Source organism: Glycine soja, chromosome 18 (assembly GCF_004193775.1).
Source record: "Glycine soja cultivar W05 chromosome 18, ASM419377v2, whole genome shotgun sequence".
Lineage (NCBI taxonomy): Eukaryota > Viridiplantae > Streptophyta > Magnoliopsida > Fabales > Fabaceae > Glycine > Glycine soja.
In genome coordinates, this window is record NC_041019.1 from 38,558,264 (window position 1) to 38,577,590 (window position 19,327).

Sequence of the window (19,327 nt, forward strand, 5' to 3'; positions counted from 1 at the left end):
ACTTCATCAAAATGGGCTAATCAAAACTCTTCGTACGGATAGGGGAGGTGAGTATTATGATCCGGTTTGTTTTCAATCTACTGGAATAATACATCAAACTACAGCTCCCTATACACCACAACAGAATGGTGTAACCGAAAGGAAGAATAGAACCTTGAAAGAAATGGTGAATTCCATGTTATCCTATTCGGGTTTAAGTGAAGGATTTTGGGGTGAGGCTATGTTGACAGCCTGTTACTTGTTGAACCGAATTCCTAACAAAAGGAATAAGGTTACCCCATATGAACTTTGGCACAAAAACACACCAAATTTGAGTTATCTCAAAATTTGGGGATGTAGGGCTGTGAGAACTCAGCATAATTTGGCCGATCATTTAACCAAAGGGTTAAGTAGAGATCTCGTGAAAAGGTCGGCTGTGGGATTAGGATTAAAGTCCATCTGAAATCTCTTATGTTAAGATACCCAATTCCCATCTAATATGACATTAGGTGCTGAATTCAATGTGGAAAGCTTAACATGTAGAGATTGGAACACATCATCGAAAGTATCCCAAAAGGTATGTGTTCGGTTCTGCAAGTTAAGGAGGTTGAAGTATAACTTCTCAATGGTTCTTTTGAAAAATTGCATTTGCAGGTGCAAGAAAGAAAAGGACTACCTATATAAGCATGAAGTTTAGCCGCTTCAAGAAGCTGGGACTTGGCTTTGATATGCTTATGAAGGATAGGGACACAGGCTAGTAAATTAGTGTCGAGCAAGAGTAATGTTATAAACTATTGTGCAAATTATCTTCATGTATTCATTATGAATAGAAAGGGTTCAATCCTTAGTGACACCCTGATATTCGAATATTTGAAACGTGTAATTTGCTAAGATGAAATTCAATCGTCACGATATTTCATCTATGCAGTAGTTTGTTGTATGTTATGACTTTGGTGATTTGATCGGTAATTACACTAAAATGGGGGAGGTTTGTTGGACATTTTAGTGTAATTGATCTCTTTATTATGTTAAAATAAGAGTGCACACTTGTTTTAATGTAATAACGAGATGTTCGGTTTAGGCAAATTTTGGAAGTTACATGGAAGTTACTAAAACTTCCATCAACGGTTGGAAGTTACATGGAAGTTACTAAAACTTCTATCAACGACAGTTTTTAAAAAGAAATAACTTCCATCAACCTCCAAAAACCACCTGTTCTTTGATCATAAATAATCATTCTGGTTCAGAAGGCATAACGGGTGACAAAACATACAAGACCAAAACAAAACTCTTGAATTATAATCTTCTGATTTTATCCGATTGAACAATTTTGGTTGAACCCCGAAATTTGATTCAATCTGAAAGTGTTATACACGACTTCAGATTTATCCCGTATCATCTCGATTTTCAAAATAACCAACATATCACATAGTGAGTAGAGGGGAATTACAATTGCCACTCGAAATAAAAGGCAAGGTGTTTTTTATGAAGAAGGTGCATCCATCACTTTTCTCAATAATTTCAAATACTTCTACCAAACAAGTATCAGAAACCTAGGAGAGCTACTATCATAATTACACTTCTCAAAAAGATTGGAAGATACCAAACTGCTGCAAGCTTCTATTTGCAAACAAATTTTTAGGAAAAAATAATTTTATTAAGCGTGAATCTCCTGTGCCACAGAGAATTTCAGAATCAGAGACCAATGGAAGAGACTGTATGAGCTGGAATATTCTGGATGCTATACTAAGGGATACAAAATATATTGTAATGTTGTCAGTGGACCTTTGACAGAAAATCTAACAGAAGTTTATTGATTTACCCAAAAATAAAAATAAAAATATTTTGTACAAACACTGGAAGGCACCTTGTAAGATAACAATGTCACAGGAATTATGGTGATACCAAAGCCAACAACTATTTCAGTTTAAAGAAAACAAAGGAAATTATTTGCAGTAAGCTATAAGGTTATATCTTTTATAGACTGACCTTGGGAACATAATCAGAAGCCACCCACCGCAAAGCTTAGGAGCTTCATCATACGGTAATATGTCAACAAAAACCTACATGGCAAGGTGAAGATTTTCAGAACCTGATGCTACATATAAAAAGCAATTTGTGAACATGGTCACTTACTTTTCCTCCCATGGAAATTAATGCATTGGCCTCTGGCTCTAAATCCTTTTGCTTACTCTGCATTTCATTTTGTGAAATTGTACCTTTATATTCAACCCAAGGCCCGGAAACAATAGTTACAATACAATAGCAAGTACGAAGCAAACTTTAGAACTTCTGAACACATTTCAATGGAATACTCATGGGAGTATGACAGCAGGAGATTGATTGGTGAAGGTTAGATCTTTGTTTGAGTAAACCCCTAATTAAATTGCTCTTCCACATATTATTTATTATATTAGTCTTCTAAAGATTTTTGTCATCGTGCAAGTCCCCTCAAAGATCTATAAGCATCGCCAAATTCATCCTTATAAAGGACCAGTGAAAAAATCATTACAAGAATAAGGTGTCACCATGCTAATCTTTGGGTGACGAATATAAGGGTTAGACTTCTAGTAAACCCACTTGATCATGATTAATATTATCCTACATCAGCAATGATTTGATAAATACCACATTGCCAGTCAGCTTGGATATTAAATAGATCACTTTCAAGACTCAACCTGTTCAGATTAAGCGTTCATAGCTAAGTCGTTAGTGCAGTAAACATAAAAAGATTAAAAAAACAGGAATATGATATACCCATCAGGAAAATGGTAGGCTTTGCCAGGCTCTAAATTTCCCAATCCTATTCTTGGCAAACAAATATCAAGCAAATGCCCTTCTAAATGCAATGTACACAAATGAAAAATCAAGAAAAGAATGAGATTTACAGAAGCATAATTATAAATTCTTATAAGCAGTGTAATAATCATACATTCAAGAGAAAATTGAAGAATTTCATGGTTGCAAAAATTTAAACCTGGAGTTCAGTTTTCTCATGGGCTCATAAAAAAATAGTGAAACCTCCTTCCCTTTCTCGAGTATAGGCTCGAATTCCCCACCCAGGTTCTCAAAGAAACCATAGTGTACATCACATGACAATAATATAATAATAACTACAACCCTGAGACAGATTAAACAAGAACAAAAATAATCTAATATTTGATTATTGAAAACTTACAACTCCATCTTTGATAGTAAGATATACTCCACACAATCAGAATTGCAGCAAGAACAGGATCAGATTCAATGCTCCGGCCAATGGAAAAGAATGACTAAAAAAGAAAATACAAACCAAAATCATGGCTATCTACTTGAAATAATATTGAATTTTGCATCTTGTTTATATCCTTCACTTTCTATTCTACACCTCCACCCCAAAGTAAAAATAGAAAGTAAAACTACTCAAATGAATTAATACCAAATAAGCATTGGTTTGATTCTTGTTTTACTATAAAATAAGAAAAATATTCCAGACATTATTTAAACCAATTTAAATCGAATGGTCTGTGTCTTTATTTTATCCAACAAGTAACGTATAATCTAGTTGAATTGTGTTAAAATCTTGCCAACTTTTTTGGTTGTTGAGCATTGCAGAGACAATTGATATATGGACTGGGAGATATGAATTTTATTATTTATTTATATGTGATGAACATTGACTTATTAAACTAATCAACACTCAGCTTCCTTTTCTCCCTTCCCTATCTGTTGTACTCTTGATTTTCATATTGTTATACATGGTCTGCACTCCTCTTTAGTCTCTACGCTGCACAATAATAGGATACATATTTTACAGTTGAAGTGAAGCATTCATACTTTGTTGAAATTGAAATGTGCATTGTCTAATAGGGCTTTATATTTTACAACAGCCTTTTTGGTGGTTACCTTTTATGTTGATGTCTGCCGTTGCTCTCCTAAATATCCCACCAATTATGTTTGCCACTCTCAAGGTCTCATTCACAACCTGTATTGCACAAATGATTTAAAAACAAGTAAAGGATAAGATTACAAAGTAAACAAACACCAACATAGTTCCTAATAGCAGTTGTTTACTTTATATCCTTACTGTTAATTTAACTACACACTGAGGATTGAGTTACATTTTTATACTTACACATTGAGTAAATGCCATTGACTTATAATCTGTCCATTCCAGTGGTGCCCCTGGGTGACTCTTTGCTCTAATTTGGTCATGCTCTGATTTGGTCATACTTACACATTTCATGATACTCTATAGTTTTTTTTACAGCATGATACAAGCTAGTGGCAATCTTTAATAAAAGTGTACGTCATGATCGAGATAAGAAAATTAGAAAAGCATCCTTTCCAATTCATATTTTATTATGCAAACAATTGATGAGTTTTAATTTATTATTCAGTACTTTTCATTAGTAAGGATAATATAATTGATAAATTACTTTAGAAGAAACAAAAACTTTGAATCGGCAATACCTTGTAGCGATGATATGAATCAATGGCTACATCTCCACTTTCTCTATCCTTTATTGTATCTGCATGCCAATTCGCATATGAACAATTGTATAAACCCTTTGGAGAAAAAAATAATAAGAGGGAATCATATATATATATATATATATATATATATATATATATATATATATATATATATATATACCTGGATATTTATGGTTAAAGATATCCCAAATACTTGGTCCTCTACCACCCTCATTTGTTGCACCTTCGTACTGCATAATACATAATCATGAACACCACAAAATAAAGTAAGAAAAAAACTAAAACATTTTAACATTTTAACTTATTATGTCATGCACGTACGGTAATATATATGAGAAAAAATTTATACATCAATGATATAAAATAGTTTTAAATTGTTATACAGAAACATAACTTTTGTCTCCGATTAATAATACATCATGCATGCATTATTTTCTGAATGTACAAATAAACAGAAAGAAAAATGATAATCGTGAATGCTAAAAACATTGATAGGATGATCTCTTTTGTGGCTCAATAGGTCCTAAGTGCAGATTTGATCATTTGCACAACCTCTAAAGACTTTTTTAATTCATAAACAAAAAAATACAAGTTCTTTCTAATATAAGGTTCAACAAAGCCTCTTTACTACAACTCTTACTTTTAAGGAGAGAGGCACATCATATGAAACCAATAAGTGTGATTAGGATGGGAGTCAGGACCCACTCATGGATAGCTTTAAGAAGGCAGAAACATTAACTTTCACTCAAAGGATTTTCTTTGTTATCCCATAAAACATTAATATTGACAAGTTTACCTAGAAGCTTAGTTGCAGCACCTAACGTTCCCCCGTGGCAATAAGATCATCTATGATTAAGGCTCGTTCTCCAGGTTGTACAGCCCCTACATGCATCTCCATTTTGTCTGTTCCATACTCCAAAGAATACTCTTCTGAGATAACCTACCCTGTAAAGATAATTGAAACATGACCATTCAAATAAATCAAAACATCTTCTCTGTCATAGAAACTTTAAGAGCATTTAATGACCACATTGAAGAAGTACAAAACTTAGAATTAGAGGAACATACACAACACATAAATTCAAAGATCTCAAATCATAATTATCATACCAGGCAATTTATTGGGTTTCCTAATGGGGACAAATTTTGCTCCAATAGCTAATGCAATGGATGAATCAAATATAAAGCCCCTAGCTTCAACTCCTACATTGGGTCATAAATACAGGTATCAAACACAAATTAGTAACTTATTTTGACGAAAAGTAAAGGAAAATGAACTATCCAGAATTCGAGCAACATTATTCCAGTAAATAGTATCAGCATTGTACTTGAAACAGGTCAAGAGAAAGACATATTAATTATGACCGGTGCCCATAGACAAGGAAACAATGTCATGTTGGAGATGCAACCAGCCCATCTAATGATCATTTGCATGGGATTGGAGGTTCTATGACAAGGTCCAAGGCTAAGAGGATGAAACAAGCATTACAAGGCCGGATTCTAAATATCAAAGAGAAAGAAGACCAATGTGAATTAAGAGTTACACCTAATTGGGCCACTCTCTTACAAATTGATGAAAATGCTTTGAGGTTAACTTGAAAAATCATTTTGGAAAGCTCAATTTACAAGACAAGAAGCATCCATGGGCTAAGTTGATCAATTTTGGTGGACTATCAATATTGGACTGATTAGATAATAATTAAACCCAACATGGATGGATCAATCACTAGAGCAAAGAGTATGAGATTTCAAAAAGAGTTTGGTGAGAGACTAAATTTTCTCATGGATGAAAGAGAAGAAGAAGCAAAGCTCATAACTTTTAGTCGACCCTTAGAATAAGATTTATTTTCACTTTTTAATTGAATTTTGGGTCTATTTTTGAACTTGTAATGGGCTGCCATGACCTTGTAGTGTTATTTTAAAGTCCTTTAATTATTAGATTAGTTATTGGGTCTTAGCCTAAATTAGGGTTATTAGTAGGAGTATAAATAGATTTCTTAAACACTTTGTTGGCAGATTTTGAAAATTATTGAGAGTTGAGGGTTTCTCTATTGTGAGAGTTTTTCCTTTGTTCTTGGGTTAAGAACTAATAATGTTGGTTCTAAGGGCAGGTCGCGGTTAGGGTTGCACTCCTTTTGATAACTTTGGTTCTACTAACAGGTCCTAAGTTTTCTCTTATCATTTGGTATCAGAGCTTCGGTTCTTGAAATCAGGTGTTATCTATCCTTTGTGTTTTCTTTGCTTTTGTGTTTCCTCGTTTGTTTGTTCTTAGCCTTTTGTTTAACTATTATTATTTCATCTCCCTTTGTTTTATTTCTAGTCTATCTTTCTTTTCTGAACTCTATCTAGTATCAATATCCTTTGTCTTCCTTATATATATATATATATATATATATATATTAGAATTTTGAAAACATGTTTGGTTTGACTTCTTATTTTCTGCTTTCAAGAAATAAAAACACTGAAAATGTGTTTTCAAAAGGAAATGTATTTTTAGATTTGCTTAAAATTACATTCCTTGTCACCGCGTTTTCATTTTACCCAAAATGAGGTTCTTAGTTTCAACTGAAAACGAGATTTTATTGTTTCCAGTTTTTGGTTCGTTTGGGAAAATATTTTCACTGAAAATGAAAACATAAATCCAACCAAACACATTTTCATCACCATTTTCTATTTCCAGTGAAAATGAAAACAAAAAACAACCAAACCAAACACCCCCTAAAGTTGCCAAAATTTTGTTACAATCCATATTTAGGTAACTAAAGTTGCTAGGATCTCAATTTGTTTTTCAAATTTGGAGCCAAAATTTTGTTACAGCTCATATTTGGATAATTGAAATTTGGATCTGAATTTGATTTTCAAATTTGGAACCAAAATTCTGTTACTGTCTAGATTTGGATTTGCCCAATCACATATTTGCATTCAAATTCAAATTTCGTTCAAAAAAGTGCAGAGAAAAAAAAAGTAACAAAAAAAACACTTTCTTAAATCTCTTGTTACTTTTACTCTGTTTGTTCTTAGTCGCTAAGTTCTCATTGATCTCTTGTTGTGTCTTGTCATGTATAACCAACCCCAAAGGTTCTTACTTAAGAGTTCATAAGGAGAAGTTGAGTGGTAAAAGGAAAGAGTGGTGAGACTTTTAGAGGGAAAAAACCAAAAAGAGTAAAACACGAGTGAAAAGAATTATTGAGTGTAAACATGTGAGAGAGTGTTTATGTGAGGATCTTTATTTTTCCATTTACGATCACTTCTAACACAATTCTTCCAACAATTTTAACCATGAGTGGAGAAGAAAGAGTGGATCTCAAGTTGTTTATTAAAGCTGTTAACGAAAAATTTCAAGCTTTAAACTTGAGATTCGATAGTTTGCAATCTCCATTCCAATCTAGAAGTCATAGACGATCAACTTCAGAAGAAGAAGAGGAGGAGTATTCAGATGCAAGATGTCATGGAAGAAGGCAAAGAAGCAAGAGATAATCATTTGGGGAGCATTAAGATGACAATCCCTACGTTTCAAGGTAAAATGATCCTGAATTGTATTTGGAGTTGGAGAGAAAGGTTGAACATGTGTTTGATTGCCACAATTATTCTGAGGAGAAAAATGTTAAACTAGTTATTGTTGAATTCACCGATTATGCTAGTATTTAGTGGGATCAACTTATGACTAGTAGGCGCAGGAATGGTGAAAGACCTATTAGTAGATGGAAGGAGATGAAAGACTTTAATAAGAAGGAGATCTGTACCTAGCCACTATCATAGGGATTTGCACACTCAAGGTTCAATGAGTGTGGAAGAATACTACAAGGAGATAGAAATAGCCATGATTAGAGCCAATGTTGAAGAAGACCGTGAGGCAACTATGGTCAGATTCATTGGAGGTCTAAAGCAGGAGATAGCCGATGTGCTAGAATTGCAAAATTATGTGGAGATGGAGGACTTGCTGCACAAATCTATTCAAGTGGAGAGGCAATTGAAAGCTAAGAGTACTTCCAAATTTGCTTCCACTTTTTCATGGAAGTCAAATTGGCAAAACAACAAATATGTGACAATGTCAAAAGATGAAGCTAAGTCCAAAAATTCATTTGCTGCACCTAAAGGTAAAATGGAAATTAATTCATCTTCTAGATCTCGTGATATCAAATGTTTAAGGTGTCAAGGTGTTGGACATATTACTTCTCAATGTCCAAATAAAAGAGCCATGATATTGCTGGATAATGGAGACATAAGAGTGAGAGCTCAAGTGATGATGAAATGTCACTATTGGAGGATTACGGTGATGTTGATGTTGAACCTGTAAATGGAGATGTGCTTATTACTAGGTGTGCTCTTAACATGCAGCCTAAGGTAGGAGGTGATGAGGAGCAACGTGAGCATATTTTTCATACAAGATGCCACATAAAAGACAATGTATGCAATTTGATCATTGATAATGAAAGTTGTACTAATGTTGCTAGCACCTCGTTGGCTGAGAAATTGGGTTTGTCCACATTAAAGCACCCTAATCCATATAGACTTCAGTGGCTGAATGATTGTGGAGACATAAGGGTGACCAAGCAAGTGTTGGTTTCTTTTCCATTGGTAAATACAAGGATGAAGTTCTTTGTGATGTGGTACCCATGCATGCTAGGAATATACTTCTAGGGCATCCATGGCAATTTGATAGAAAAGTTACACATGATGGTTGCAAAAATAGATATGCTTTTGTTTTGAACAATCACACCATTTTTTTAACACCTCTCCCGCTCGTTAAGACCTATGCCAATCAAATCAGAATTGTAAGAGAGTTTAAGTTGACAAAAGAACAATTAAGCATTCAAGAAAAAAAGATAAAATAAAAAATGATAGTGAGCAAAAGAAAGAAATGAATAAAAAAGAAAACAAAAAAGAGAAAAATAAGAAAGTGAGTGCATTTGCAAAGAAAAGAGAGGTTGAGAGTGATTTGATGGCTAAAGAGCAACTACTTGTACTCATGTACAAGGATGTTTATTTTACTAAAAATCTTAACTCTTGTTTGCCTTGTGAGGTTGTTTCCTTGTTATAGGAATTTGTTGATGTTTTTCCAGAAGAAATTCCATATGGATTACCTCCTTTAAGAGGTATTGAGTATCAAATTGACTTCATTCCTGGTGCTTCACTTCCAAATAGGTCAGCCTATAGGTCAAGTCCAGAAGGAGCAAAGGAGATTCAAAGGCAAGTTGATGAGTTCTTGCAAAAGGGATTTGTAAGGAAAAGCCTTAGCCCGTGTTTTGTTCATATGATCTTGGTTCCAAAGAAAGATGGGACATGGCGCATGTTTACAGACTGCCAAGCCATAAATAAAATCACTGTAAAGTATAGATGTGACACCCCATACCCCCTATATATATATATATATATATATATATATATATATATAAGAAAAACATATAAAAATGCATAATTAACTAAAATAATTTTATTCAATTAACATAAAGGAACTCATGTGAGTAAAAGGGTCACATTAGCTTTAAGATTACCAAATAAAACTTATTAAAAACATATCCGGCTCAGAACAAGGCCGTCAAAGTTTACAAAAGAAATTTTGTTAAATCAGTGAGGTAAAATAAAATAACATCATGCAATTAAAATAAAAACTCATCCCCAATGTCATATCCTATCAAAGCATTGTGTCCCAACGTCCTCTAGCACGAGGTTCCTTAAAGTCATCCACCTAATCATCTGCTCCTACGAACACAAGATTCAAGATCATCACAGGATCCAAGCACAAATAATACATAGGGAGTGAGTTATCACATTTCTAAAAAAAATACAAATAAACAAAGATGTAATTAAAATAAATTATGGAAGTATTTATAACATAGCTCAACTTAATACAACTCACGTCATTTCACCACTTTATCATTTAAAATTCATTTTTCAATCATCAATCACATTACACATGAATCCCACACTCAGGTCAAGACATATAAACACTCATCAATTTCATAATAAACAATTAGCAAGCGTTATGCAACAATAATACTAAGACTCAAGCCTATATGCAATGTCATACCATTTAAGTGAAAAACCACCCTAGGTGCTTAGGAATACATAACAAGACACATCACACAATGGGTATGTCAGGTCACTCTTACTAAGTAAAATCATAAGGTGACCAGTCAGGATCACTCTATTTTAAGAGAATGCTCCAACCATATGGGATCAACATAGGATTAAAGGAGCAGTCAAACCGAGTATCTTTACCCCCAAGGCCTAGACTCCGAAGAATCCGTTACGGTCTCACCTTCCTAATTTAGGTCCAACCCCTAAAAAACATTTTGCACGCAGACACTGCTCATGAGTTATACAATACCCACGACCTCACACTTATATTTCAAACACGTTTAACACATTGCGCTACAATTTAACACCTTAGGTTCCTAACTAGGAATCCTACACTTTCCCTTTAACACTGCGCATAAACACTTTTCTCAAGGTAAACACCAATCGGGTTATTTTATAATTCACAACTCACAACACAAGTATTTTCACATCAAGTGTTAACCACACACTTATTCACAACCAAATTTGATGTCCACAATTTTAACATATCACAACATCACAATCGACCATCACATGTTCATGTGTATCTCACAAATCAATGCATGTTCAATTTTGCACTTATACTCAATCCCAATAAAAATGTTATAATCTCAAAGCAGCATGTTATCTCACAATTCATCACTTATTCAATTTATCACTTAGGCACAATTTCATAATCTCAATATGACAATTTATCATGTCAATCTAGCAAATCTTTTCCAAAGTACAAACAATTTATACAAAAAAATTTCTCACAACATGGGGAGTAAAACCCCTCAAACAATTTCACACAATCATATCAAAATCAATGAATCAAAATCCTAGGTTAAAAACACGAAAACACCAAGAACACTCAATTTTATCAACCAATTTGCATTAGGACATCAATTGGTTCATCAAAAACAAAAATATTGTATTTATAATCATAAAGGAAAAATTATAATTCAATAAACATCCTAAAATAAATCATAATTTGATCCCCTAAAGATCCCTGCACATGTTCATTTTAACCTCAATTGCAATAAAATCATCCCTTACCTATAAGCGGACTCATGTGTGTAGTCCGACAGTGATAGCAATGTCTCTAGCAGTTCCTTAAGATTTCTCAAGCTTTTCCTCTGTTTGCTCTCTTAGAGTTTCCAAGCGTTAGAGAGAAGGGAAAGAGATTGTAGCCTTCATTTTACTGTCAACATGCGAGACTAATTTCTCTCTGCAAAAATATTATTTCGCAAATCCCAATGGTGCAAATGTGTGAGAATTGGTTCTAAAGGTGGTATCCAAATTTCACAATGATCCAACGGTTGAAGAGTCCAGGATTGTTGTTTTACTAGGACAGGTTTTGAGTGTCTGCGGGAAAAGAGAAATCTCAGTGCGAGGGACATTTCTTCCACCACAGACATTATCTCAAAAATCTCAACGATGATGTGTGCCAAAATAAGTTCCAAACCACGTGTTCAAATTTCACAACGATCTAACGTTTAACGAGTCAGAGATCGTTGTTTTACTGAAATAGGTTTGAGTGTATGCGAGAAAAAGAGACGGTTTTGGGAAAGGAAGAAGGGAAAATGGATTTGAGAGGAAGAGAGAACACAGATTCGTGTCATAAATGTAAAAAGTGACCTATTGCATCTCCATTTATAGCTAAGGTACTCTAGGTCTTTTATTAACTCTATTTTTTTTTATTTATTTTATAAAATAAACTCTATTTTATTTTCTATCAAATGAATAAATAAAATATCCTTTTTGTTTTCCTTCAAACCATTATTTTAATTAATAAATTTATTTCTCCTTATTTATTTAATTATAAAAATCTCATCATTTTTCTAAAACTCTATTTATTTTTAAATAAAAATCCTTTTTAATTTATTTTACGAAAAAATTGGGTGTTACAATAGATATCCTATCCCTAGATTAGATGATATGCTTGATGAATTGCATGGTTTGTGTGTGTTTTCTAAAATAGATTTGAAGATTGGATACTATCAAATCTGCATGAAAGAAGATGATGAATGGAAAACAACTTTTAAAACAAAATATGGTTTTTATGAGTTGTTGGTGATGCCATTTGGTTTAACTAATGCACCTGGTACCTTGATGAGGTTAATGAACCATGTTTTGCATGCTTTCATTGGAAAATTTTTGCGGTGTATTTTGATAACATTTTGATCATTTACATGATATTTTTAATGTTTTGAGAGAAAATAAATTATATATCAATCTTAAGAAGTGTTCTTTTTTCCATAAATCAATTATGTTCTTGGGTTTTATCATTAGCTCAAATAGAATAAGTGCAGATGAAGAAAAGGTAAAGGCAATCAGGGAATGGCCTGTACCTAAGAATGCTAATGAGGTAAGAAGTTTTCATGGTTTAACAAGTTTTGATAGAAGATTTGTGAAGAACTTTAGTTCACTTGTTCCACCTTTAAATGAACTTGTTAAAAAAATGTGGTGTTCAAGTAGATTGATGTGCATGAGAAAGCTTTTAATTTATTGAAAGATAAGCACACCAATGCACCTTTGCTTTGTTTGCCTAATTTTGATAAAGATTTTGAAATTGAATGTGATGCTTCTGGTGTTGGAATAGGGGCTGTACTGATGCATGACTCTAAACTAGTTGCATACTTTAGTGAAAAGCTTCATGGGGTAGCATTGAATTATTCCACATATGAAAAATAGTTGTATGCTTTGGTAAGAGATTTGTAGACATGGTAGCACTATTTGTGGCCAAGGGAATTCATAATTCATTTTGACCATCAAAGTTTGAAGTTTCTAAAATCTCAAGGTAAGCTTCAAAAGAGACATGCCAATTGGTTGGAATTAACTGAGATGTCTCCTTATGTGATCAAGTACAAGAATGGTAAGGAAAACATAGTGGTTGATGCTTTATCCGAAAGGTATGCTTTGCTTACTTCTTTGCAAACTAAATTTCTTGGTTTTGAGCTTGTGAAGGACTTGAATGCTACTGATTCTAACTTTGGCAAAGTATGGAATTCTTGTTCTAAACATGACTTTGGGAATTATTATAGACATGATGGTTTCTTCTTTCAGAAATATAAATTGTGTGTACATATGTGTTCCGTGCGTGAAATGTTAGTTAGAGAAAGGCATGACGGTGGAATGATGGGACATTTTGGTTTGAAAGGTCGTGTCAAAGATAAATGACAATGCTTACAAGCTGGACTTGCCAAGAGAATATGGTAACATAAGTGCTACCTTTAATGTGGCTACTCTATCTTTCTTTGATATAGGTAACGAATCGGATTCGAAGATGAATCCTTTCGAAGAGGGAGAGAATGATGGAGGTGCAACCAGCCCATCCTTTACATGGGATTAGAGGTCCTATGACAAGGTCCAAGGCTAAGAGGATGAAGCAAGCATTGCAAGGTCTGATTATAAAGATCAAAGAGAAAGAAGACCAATGTAAATTAAGGGTTGCACCTAATTGGGTTACTTTCTTACAAATTGAAGATGCTTTGAGACCAACTTGAAGAATCACTTTGGGAACCCAATTTACAAGACAAGAATCATCCATGGGCTGAGTTGTTTAATTTTGGTGGACTATTAAAATTGGATTGATTAGATAATAATTAAATCCAACATGGATGGACCAATCACTAGAGCAAGGAGTAAGAGATTTCGAAAAAAGCTTGGCGAGAGACTAAATTATCCCATGGAGGAAAGAGAAGAAGAAGCAAAGCTCATAAATTTTAGTCAACTTTTAGAATATGATTTATTTTTATTTTTTAATTGTATTTTTGGCCTATTTTCGGAATTGTAATGGGTTGCCATGATTTTTTATTGTTATTTTAAAGTCTTTAAATTATTAGAATAATTATTGGGCCTTGGACCTAAATTAGGGTGATTAGTAGGAGTATAGATAGACTCCTTAAACACTTTGTTGATAAATTTTGAAGATTAATGAGATTTGAGAGTTTCTCTATTGTAAAATTTTTTACTTTGTTCTTGGGTTAAGAACTGATAGTGTTGATTCTACCGGCAGGTTGCGATCAGGATCACACTCCTTTTAATAACTTTGTTCTTGAGCAGCGATTGTGACAGAAACAGGAAGAGTAGAAACAAGGGAGACCAATCTCATCACAAGCATAAGTACCCAGTTATTAAAGTGAAAACAAGGTGGTATTTTGAACCAAACTAGTCAAACAGGCTTTTTGTTTCCCAAGATTCAATGTTACCTCTAGATTTGGCTATCCAAAGTCAAAATGCTCAACAATATTTAACAGGGAATCTGCTAGAAATGAAAATCTAAACAAAAATGTGTTCCTTTTTAGTACATATAAGGATCATAAGGATAATATAAAAGATAAGGTTTTCATAGGAATGAGTTTAGACTTAGTTTTAGTAACTTAATGCAAGGGACCACATATCAACCAAACTCTCCAGATCAATGATTCCATACTGATAACATGTAATTCTTTTAATGAATGAGTAGCCCTCTATAACCACTTGCCCTACATTTGCCATGGGAGAATTTGTTCACAGCAACCCGCATCTCAAGGAACAAGCATGGAAAAATAAAAAGTGACATACCAGACATTATTTCCTCATTTTAAATAATCATATTGACATGTAAGTGAAGTAATTACAATAGCAATCCCCCAGCCCCCAGGAGAGAGATGTAACACCCTGATATATATATATATATATATATATATATATATATATATATTAGTAATTATGTTTGATGTTTGATTATTTGTTGCGTTATTTTCATCCGTAATTATTTTTAAGGAAGCTAATTTAGTTAATAGAAGGGTGTGGATAGATAAGGATCTAGCTTCTCAAAGAAGCCTATTGAGAAAGCTTCTCAAAGAAGCCACGAGGAAGCTTCTGGAGGAAGCCTCTTAATGAAGCTTCTAGAGAAAGCTACATGAAGCTGCCTCGGTAAAAACGCTGCCCAGCCTTTGTTAACCGTTGGATCTTCTCGAACTTTGGTCTGCAGCTTCACAAGACACTTTTCCACTATCTGACCGTTGGGATCTTTGAGTAGATCTCTGGAGTGTGCTCGAAGCTTCCGTTCCCGAGAGCATTTCTTATTTAAGCACTTCAGCCTTTGCTTTCGTGTAGCTTAGGAAAAATGTCATTTCTTCTTCTTTCTTTCTTCCAAAGCCATTTCTAAAGTTCCCAGCACTTTCTCCATCACCCACAGCCACCATTAGCCACCACAAACCATTGTTGTTCTCCATTGAAACTCCCCAACGAGAGGAACCCGTCGATTGGAGCGGAATCTTCCAACTTGGCTTGCAGTTTCGGTAGAGAACGAAACCCTAATCTGACCTTTCATTTTCTTTCAAGATAACCATGGTTCTATGCTTGTTTCTTGTTAGTTTCATCTTGTCTTTGCATCTTTTCTGACTTTGGAACCGCCATTGCATGTCTTATGCTTCCTTTGAAAAACCTTAGAGAAAGAGACTTTGTAAACGTTATCCTTTCATGAAATGCATGTTATTTTCGTAACCTACATTGAACCCCGGTCACTTTGGCGTGGTCGGAATTTCCAAATGATGTTCCTTTGTAAAACCCAAAATGCTCTCAGCTCTTTCATGTAGTGATGTGGGTGTTTGACCCAGAGCACTGTTACTAGCTTTGTTTTCTAAAATCCATACTAAGTCTCCTTCTTTTTGGCATGGTAGAGGCTTGTGTGGAATCGATGAGCAAGGACAAAAAGGAATCTTCAAGTGACGCGACAAGGAATCCGCGGGGTAGCTCATGATAGGTAAGGGGAGTTTATTATAAAATTTACCGTTTTAACACCATAGTTAGGGTCAGGGAACCTAGCTATGAGGATATCTGCCTGACCCTGTTGCATGTTGATTTTTCTTCAAAGAAAATTACGTTTTAACTAATGGGATGCGATATATATATATATATATATATATATATATATATATATATATATATATATATATATGTATGTATTGTGATGAATGATATTGTTGTGGTTGTTTGATTTGTGTTGTTTGAAGACCTGTGAGTGTGAATCTCAGGCATGAAAGATATATATGTATATATGTGCGAAATGCAATTTGTTGTTGATGTTGCTATTGAAGATTTTAATTGATATGTGATGATAATGATGATTATGATGATATTGATTTGAGATGACGTTGTTAATAAAGACCATGTCAACATGAATTGTTATATGTGAATATAAAATGAGGTTGTTGTTGTTGTTGATAACGTCATTGAGACGAGATGATATTTATGTTGAGAATGACATGGAAATGGAATGTTGATTGATGTTGGAAATGCATTAGCATGTGCATGTTGTGTATGTTCGTGGGGGGCACTATGCACTGACCTTCCAGGGTCTTTGGCACTAGCTTTTGGCCGCGCTCATACGTTGGATGTTGTGTATGTTCATGGGGGCACTGTGCACTGACCTTTCAGGGTCTTTGGCACTAGCTTTTGGCCACAAACATACGTCGTATGGAGTGTATGTCTTGGGGGGTAGAGTGCACTGACCTTGTCGGATGGCCCAGACGTGGGTAACTAGCGTGGTTAGAGAATCTAAGCATTTCTGAGGGGATGCTTAGGCGCTTTAATTGGTCCATGGTCTTTGGCACTTACTTTTGGCCATGATCATAGCTCATACGACACAGGAAATAGAGTAACTGTGGCCAAGTGTACTTTGTACTAGGGGGTTGTCACCTGGTAGGGAACACCTTTGGGCTCCCAGGCTGATCACCTATGGGAGGGGGGCTGTTACGTGCATAACCGGGTGGTCTCGACAAACTCAGCACAGTTCCCTAAGTGAGAGTGTCGTGTGGACACGCTTAGGCTATTTCCTGAGGTTTGGTTGTTGTCGGTACGTACCACATTGCATCTGAGTGTTGAGTCAGGTGCATGCATCATTTTGTGCAGTCTTGATTGGGTCCATGGATGGATGATGAGTAATTGTTGGATGTGAATGATGAATATTTGTTGGATATGAGTGTTGAATAATGATTGTTGTGTATGCTTATCATGTTTGCCTATGTTCCTTGCTAATTGTGGTTATTTGGAATTGGTATTGGTTCTTTTATAATAAACTCACCCTTGCAATTTTGTATCGTGTGGTTGATACCTGTGATGATCACGAACCTTGTTCGTGGGAGCAAAATGACAGTGGCAGGGTGTAGGGAGTAAGATTCTGGTGAGGAGCCGTCGAGCCGACGTGATGACGTTGGCGTTATTTTGGGAGAGAGTTGTGTTTTGTAATCAACTCCTCCGTAGCTGTTTTTTAAGTTTTATTTTGTTGAGTTAAAGATGTAAAACTGGAATTTTAATTATATATATATGAACATATTTAATTTTCGTTATGTGTATGACATGTACCGAATTATTGTTTCTATGTAATTATGCATATTCACTTAAGTAATGGCGTGTTGTTGGATGAATTTATGTTGTGACAAAATCACTTCTATTTTCATAATAAAAAATTAAGGGAGTTCTTTTTATAAAAATTGAAATTATCGAATATTAGAGTGTGGATACCGTAGCGACGAGGCGGGTCGTTACAAGAGATGTGTCTGTAGCTTAAAGAAGTTACTCATCATTCAATGAAGTATCAAAAGCCTATAGAACATGTATACAATAAGGAACAAATTAGGTAGACTCACCTTACAAGTAAGCTCTCCTTAGAAGCCACCAACAACAAGAAAATTATCCTTGACGACTAATGTGCTAATTTGGGTCTGAGAAAATTCTTCCAACAAATCTCCTGCATATCTCTACAAGACCAAAGAATGCATAGTTAAGTAAAGCAAAGAAATTACACATGTATAATTAAGTAAAGCATTATTGAAGCCATTTAAATTGGAAACTTGTATAAAACTAATCATAATTAACACACACTTAACTAAAAAAAATTCTCAAATGAACCATGTTATGTTCTCCAATTCATTAACCACACATGACACATGTATTTTGACTAACTATGGGGTTACCTATCATCATGCCTCTAACCAAATCAATCAAGTAGTTATTACTTGAACCTCAATGGACATAATAATATAATGACAGAAAAAAATTGTTATCATATCATTCCCTGCTAATAGTCATCTACATCATCAGTGTCATCATATGGGCAACGTCCTTCAAAAACAATGGCATTCACTTTTGACTTGATCGGTAAAGTAATTTGCTACATTATTAGAAGTCGAAAGAAATAGCATGACTAAGAAAGCAAATTCTTAAATGATAAGTTGCAACACATTGCATGACACAAACTAGTCACTGATGCAACTCATTTAGATTTGAGTCATACCTTGTTTTGGTGAACAGGCTGTAAGACCCATAACATTTTTGCATAAGCAAAAATATAGATCCAGACAAATTGTAATAAACAAATATATATTTATGCTCAAATAATTGTCAATAAATTAACAAACTTGTTTATAATGTTTACAATAAATATTAGCACAATATATAAATTCCTCTTATATCATTTAAACCTTTCTAAATCACATGTTTTTAACTTCTAAAAAATATGTTTCCCATTTCTTGCGAATTGTTTTTATGGTCTTCATGTCTAACAATGTTTCATCACCAAACCACTACAAAATATAAAATATACAAATTAGTCACGTGCACGTAAAATGATTAAAAAGTGATAGTAAACTAATAATTGAAACTTGTTAAAGTAAATATACCATGCTCTATTATTCTTCAAACCCCGCATGACTATGTTCCACATCCAATGCATGACATAATAGCCACACTCATAGTCTCCGCTTTGAACATCTCTAAATTCAATATGAAATATATTTAAATTCCATATTACAAAGTTTTAAAATATCACCAGTTGGACTAA

The 19,327-nt window shown here is 34.2% G+C and overlaps 1 protein-coding gene across 1 annotated transcript; it reads right to left on the bottom strand.

Annotated features, from left to right (window-relative positions):
• Window positions 1–1,667: 1,667 nt before the first annotated feature.
• On the bottom strand, window positions 1,668–2,909 carry LOC114397227. The gene is made up of 3 exons (XM_028359321.1): window positions 2,740–2,909; window positions 2,116–2,221; window positions 1,668–2,042 (listed from the first exon to the last, which is right to left on the bottom strand). The coding sequence occupies exons 1-3, from the start codon at window positions 2,907–2,909 to the stop codon at window positions 1,926–1,928; spliced, it is 393 nt and encodes a 130-aa protein (XP_028215122.1). The 3' UTR covers window positions 1,668–1,925.
• Between the last annotated feature and the right edge of the window lie 16,418 nt (window positions 2,910–19,327).

Coding starts and splice junctions, on each gene's coding strand:
- LOC114397227 (XM_028359321.1), bottom strand. CDS start 2,909: ATGATTATTACACTGCTTATAAGAATTTATAATTATGCTTCTGTAAAT. Junction 2,222..2,739: donor AAAGCCTACCATTTTCCTGA/TGGGTATATCAT, acceptor AACTATTGTTTC/CGGGCCTTGGGTTGAATATA. Junction 2,043..2,115: donor TAATTTCCATGGGAGGAAAA/GTAAGTGACCAT, acceptor CTTGCCATGTAG/GTTTTTGTTGACATATTACC.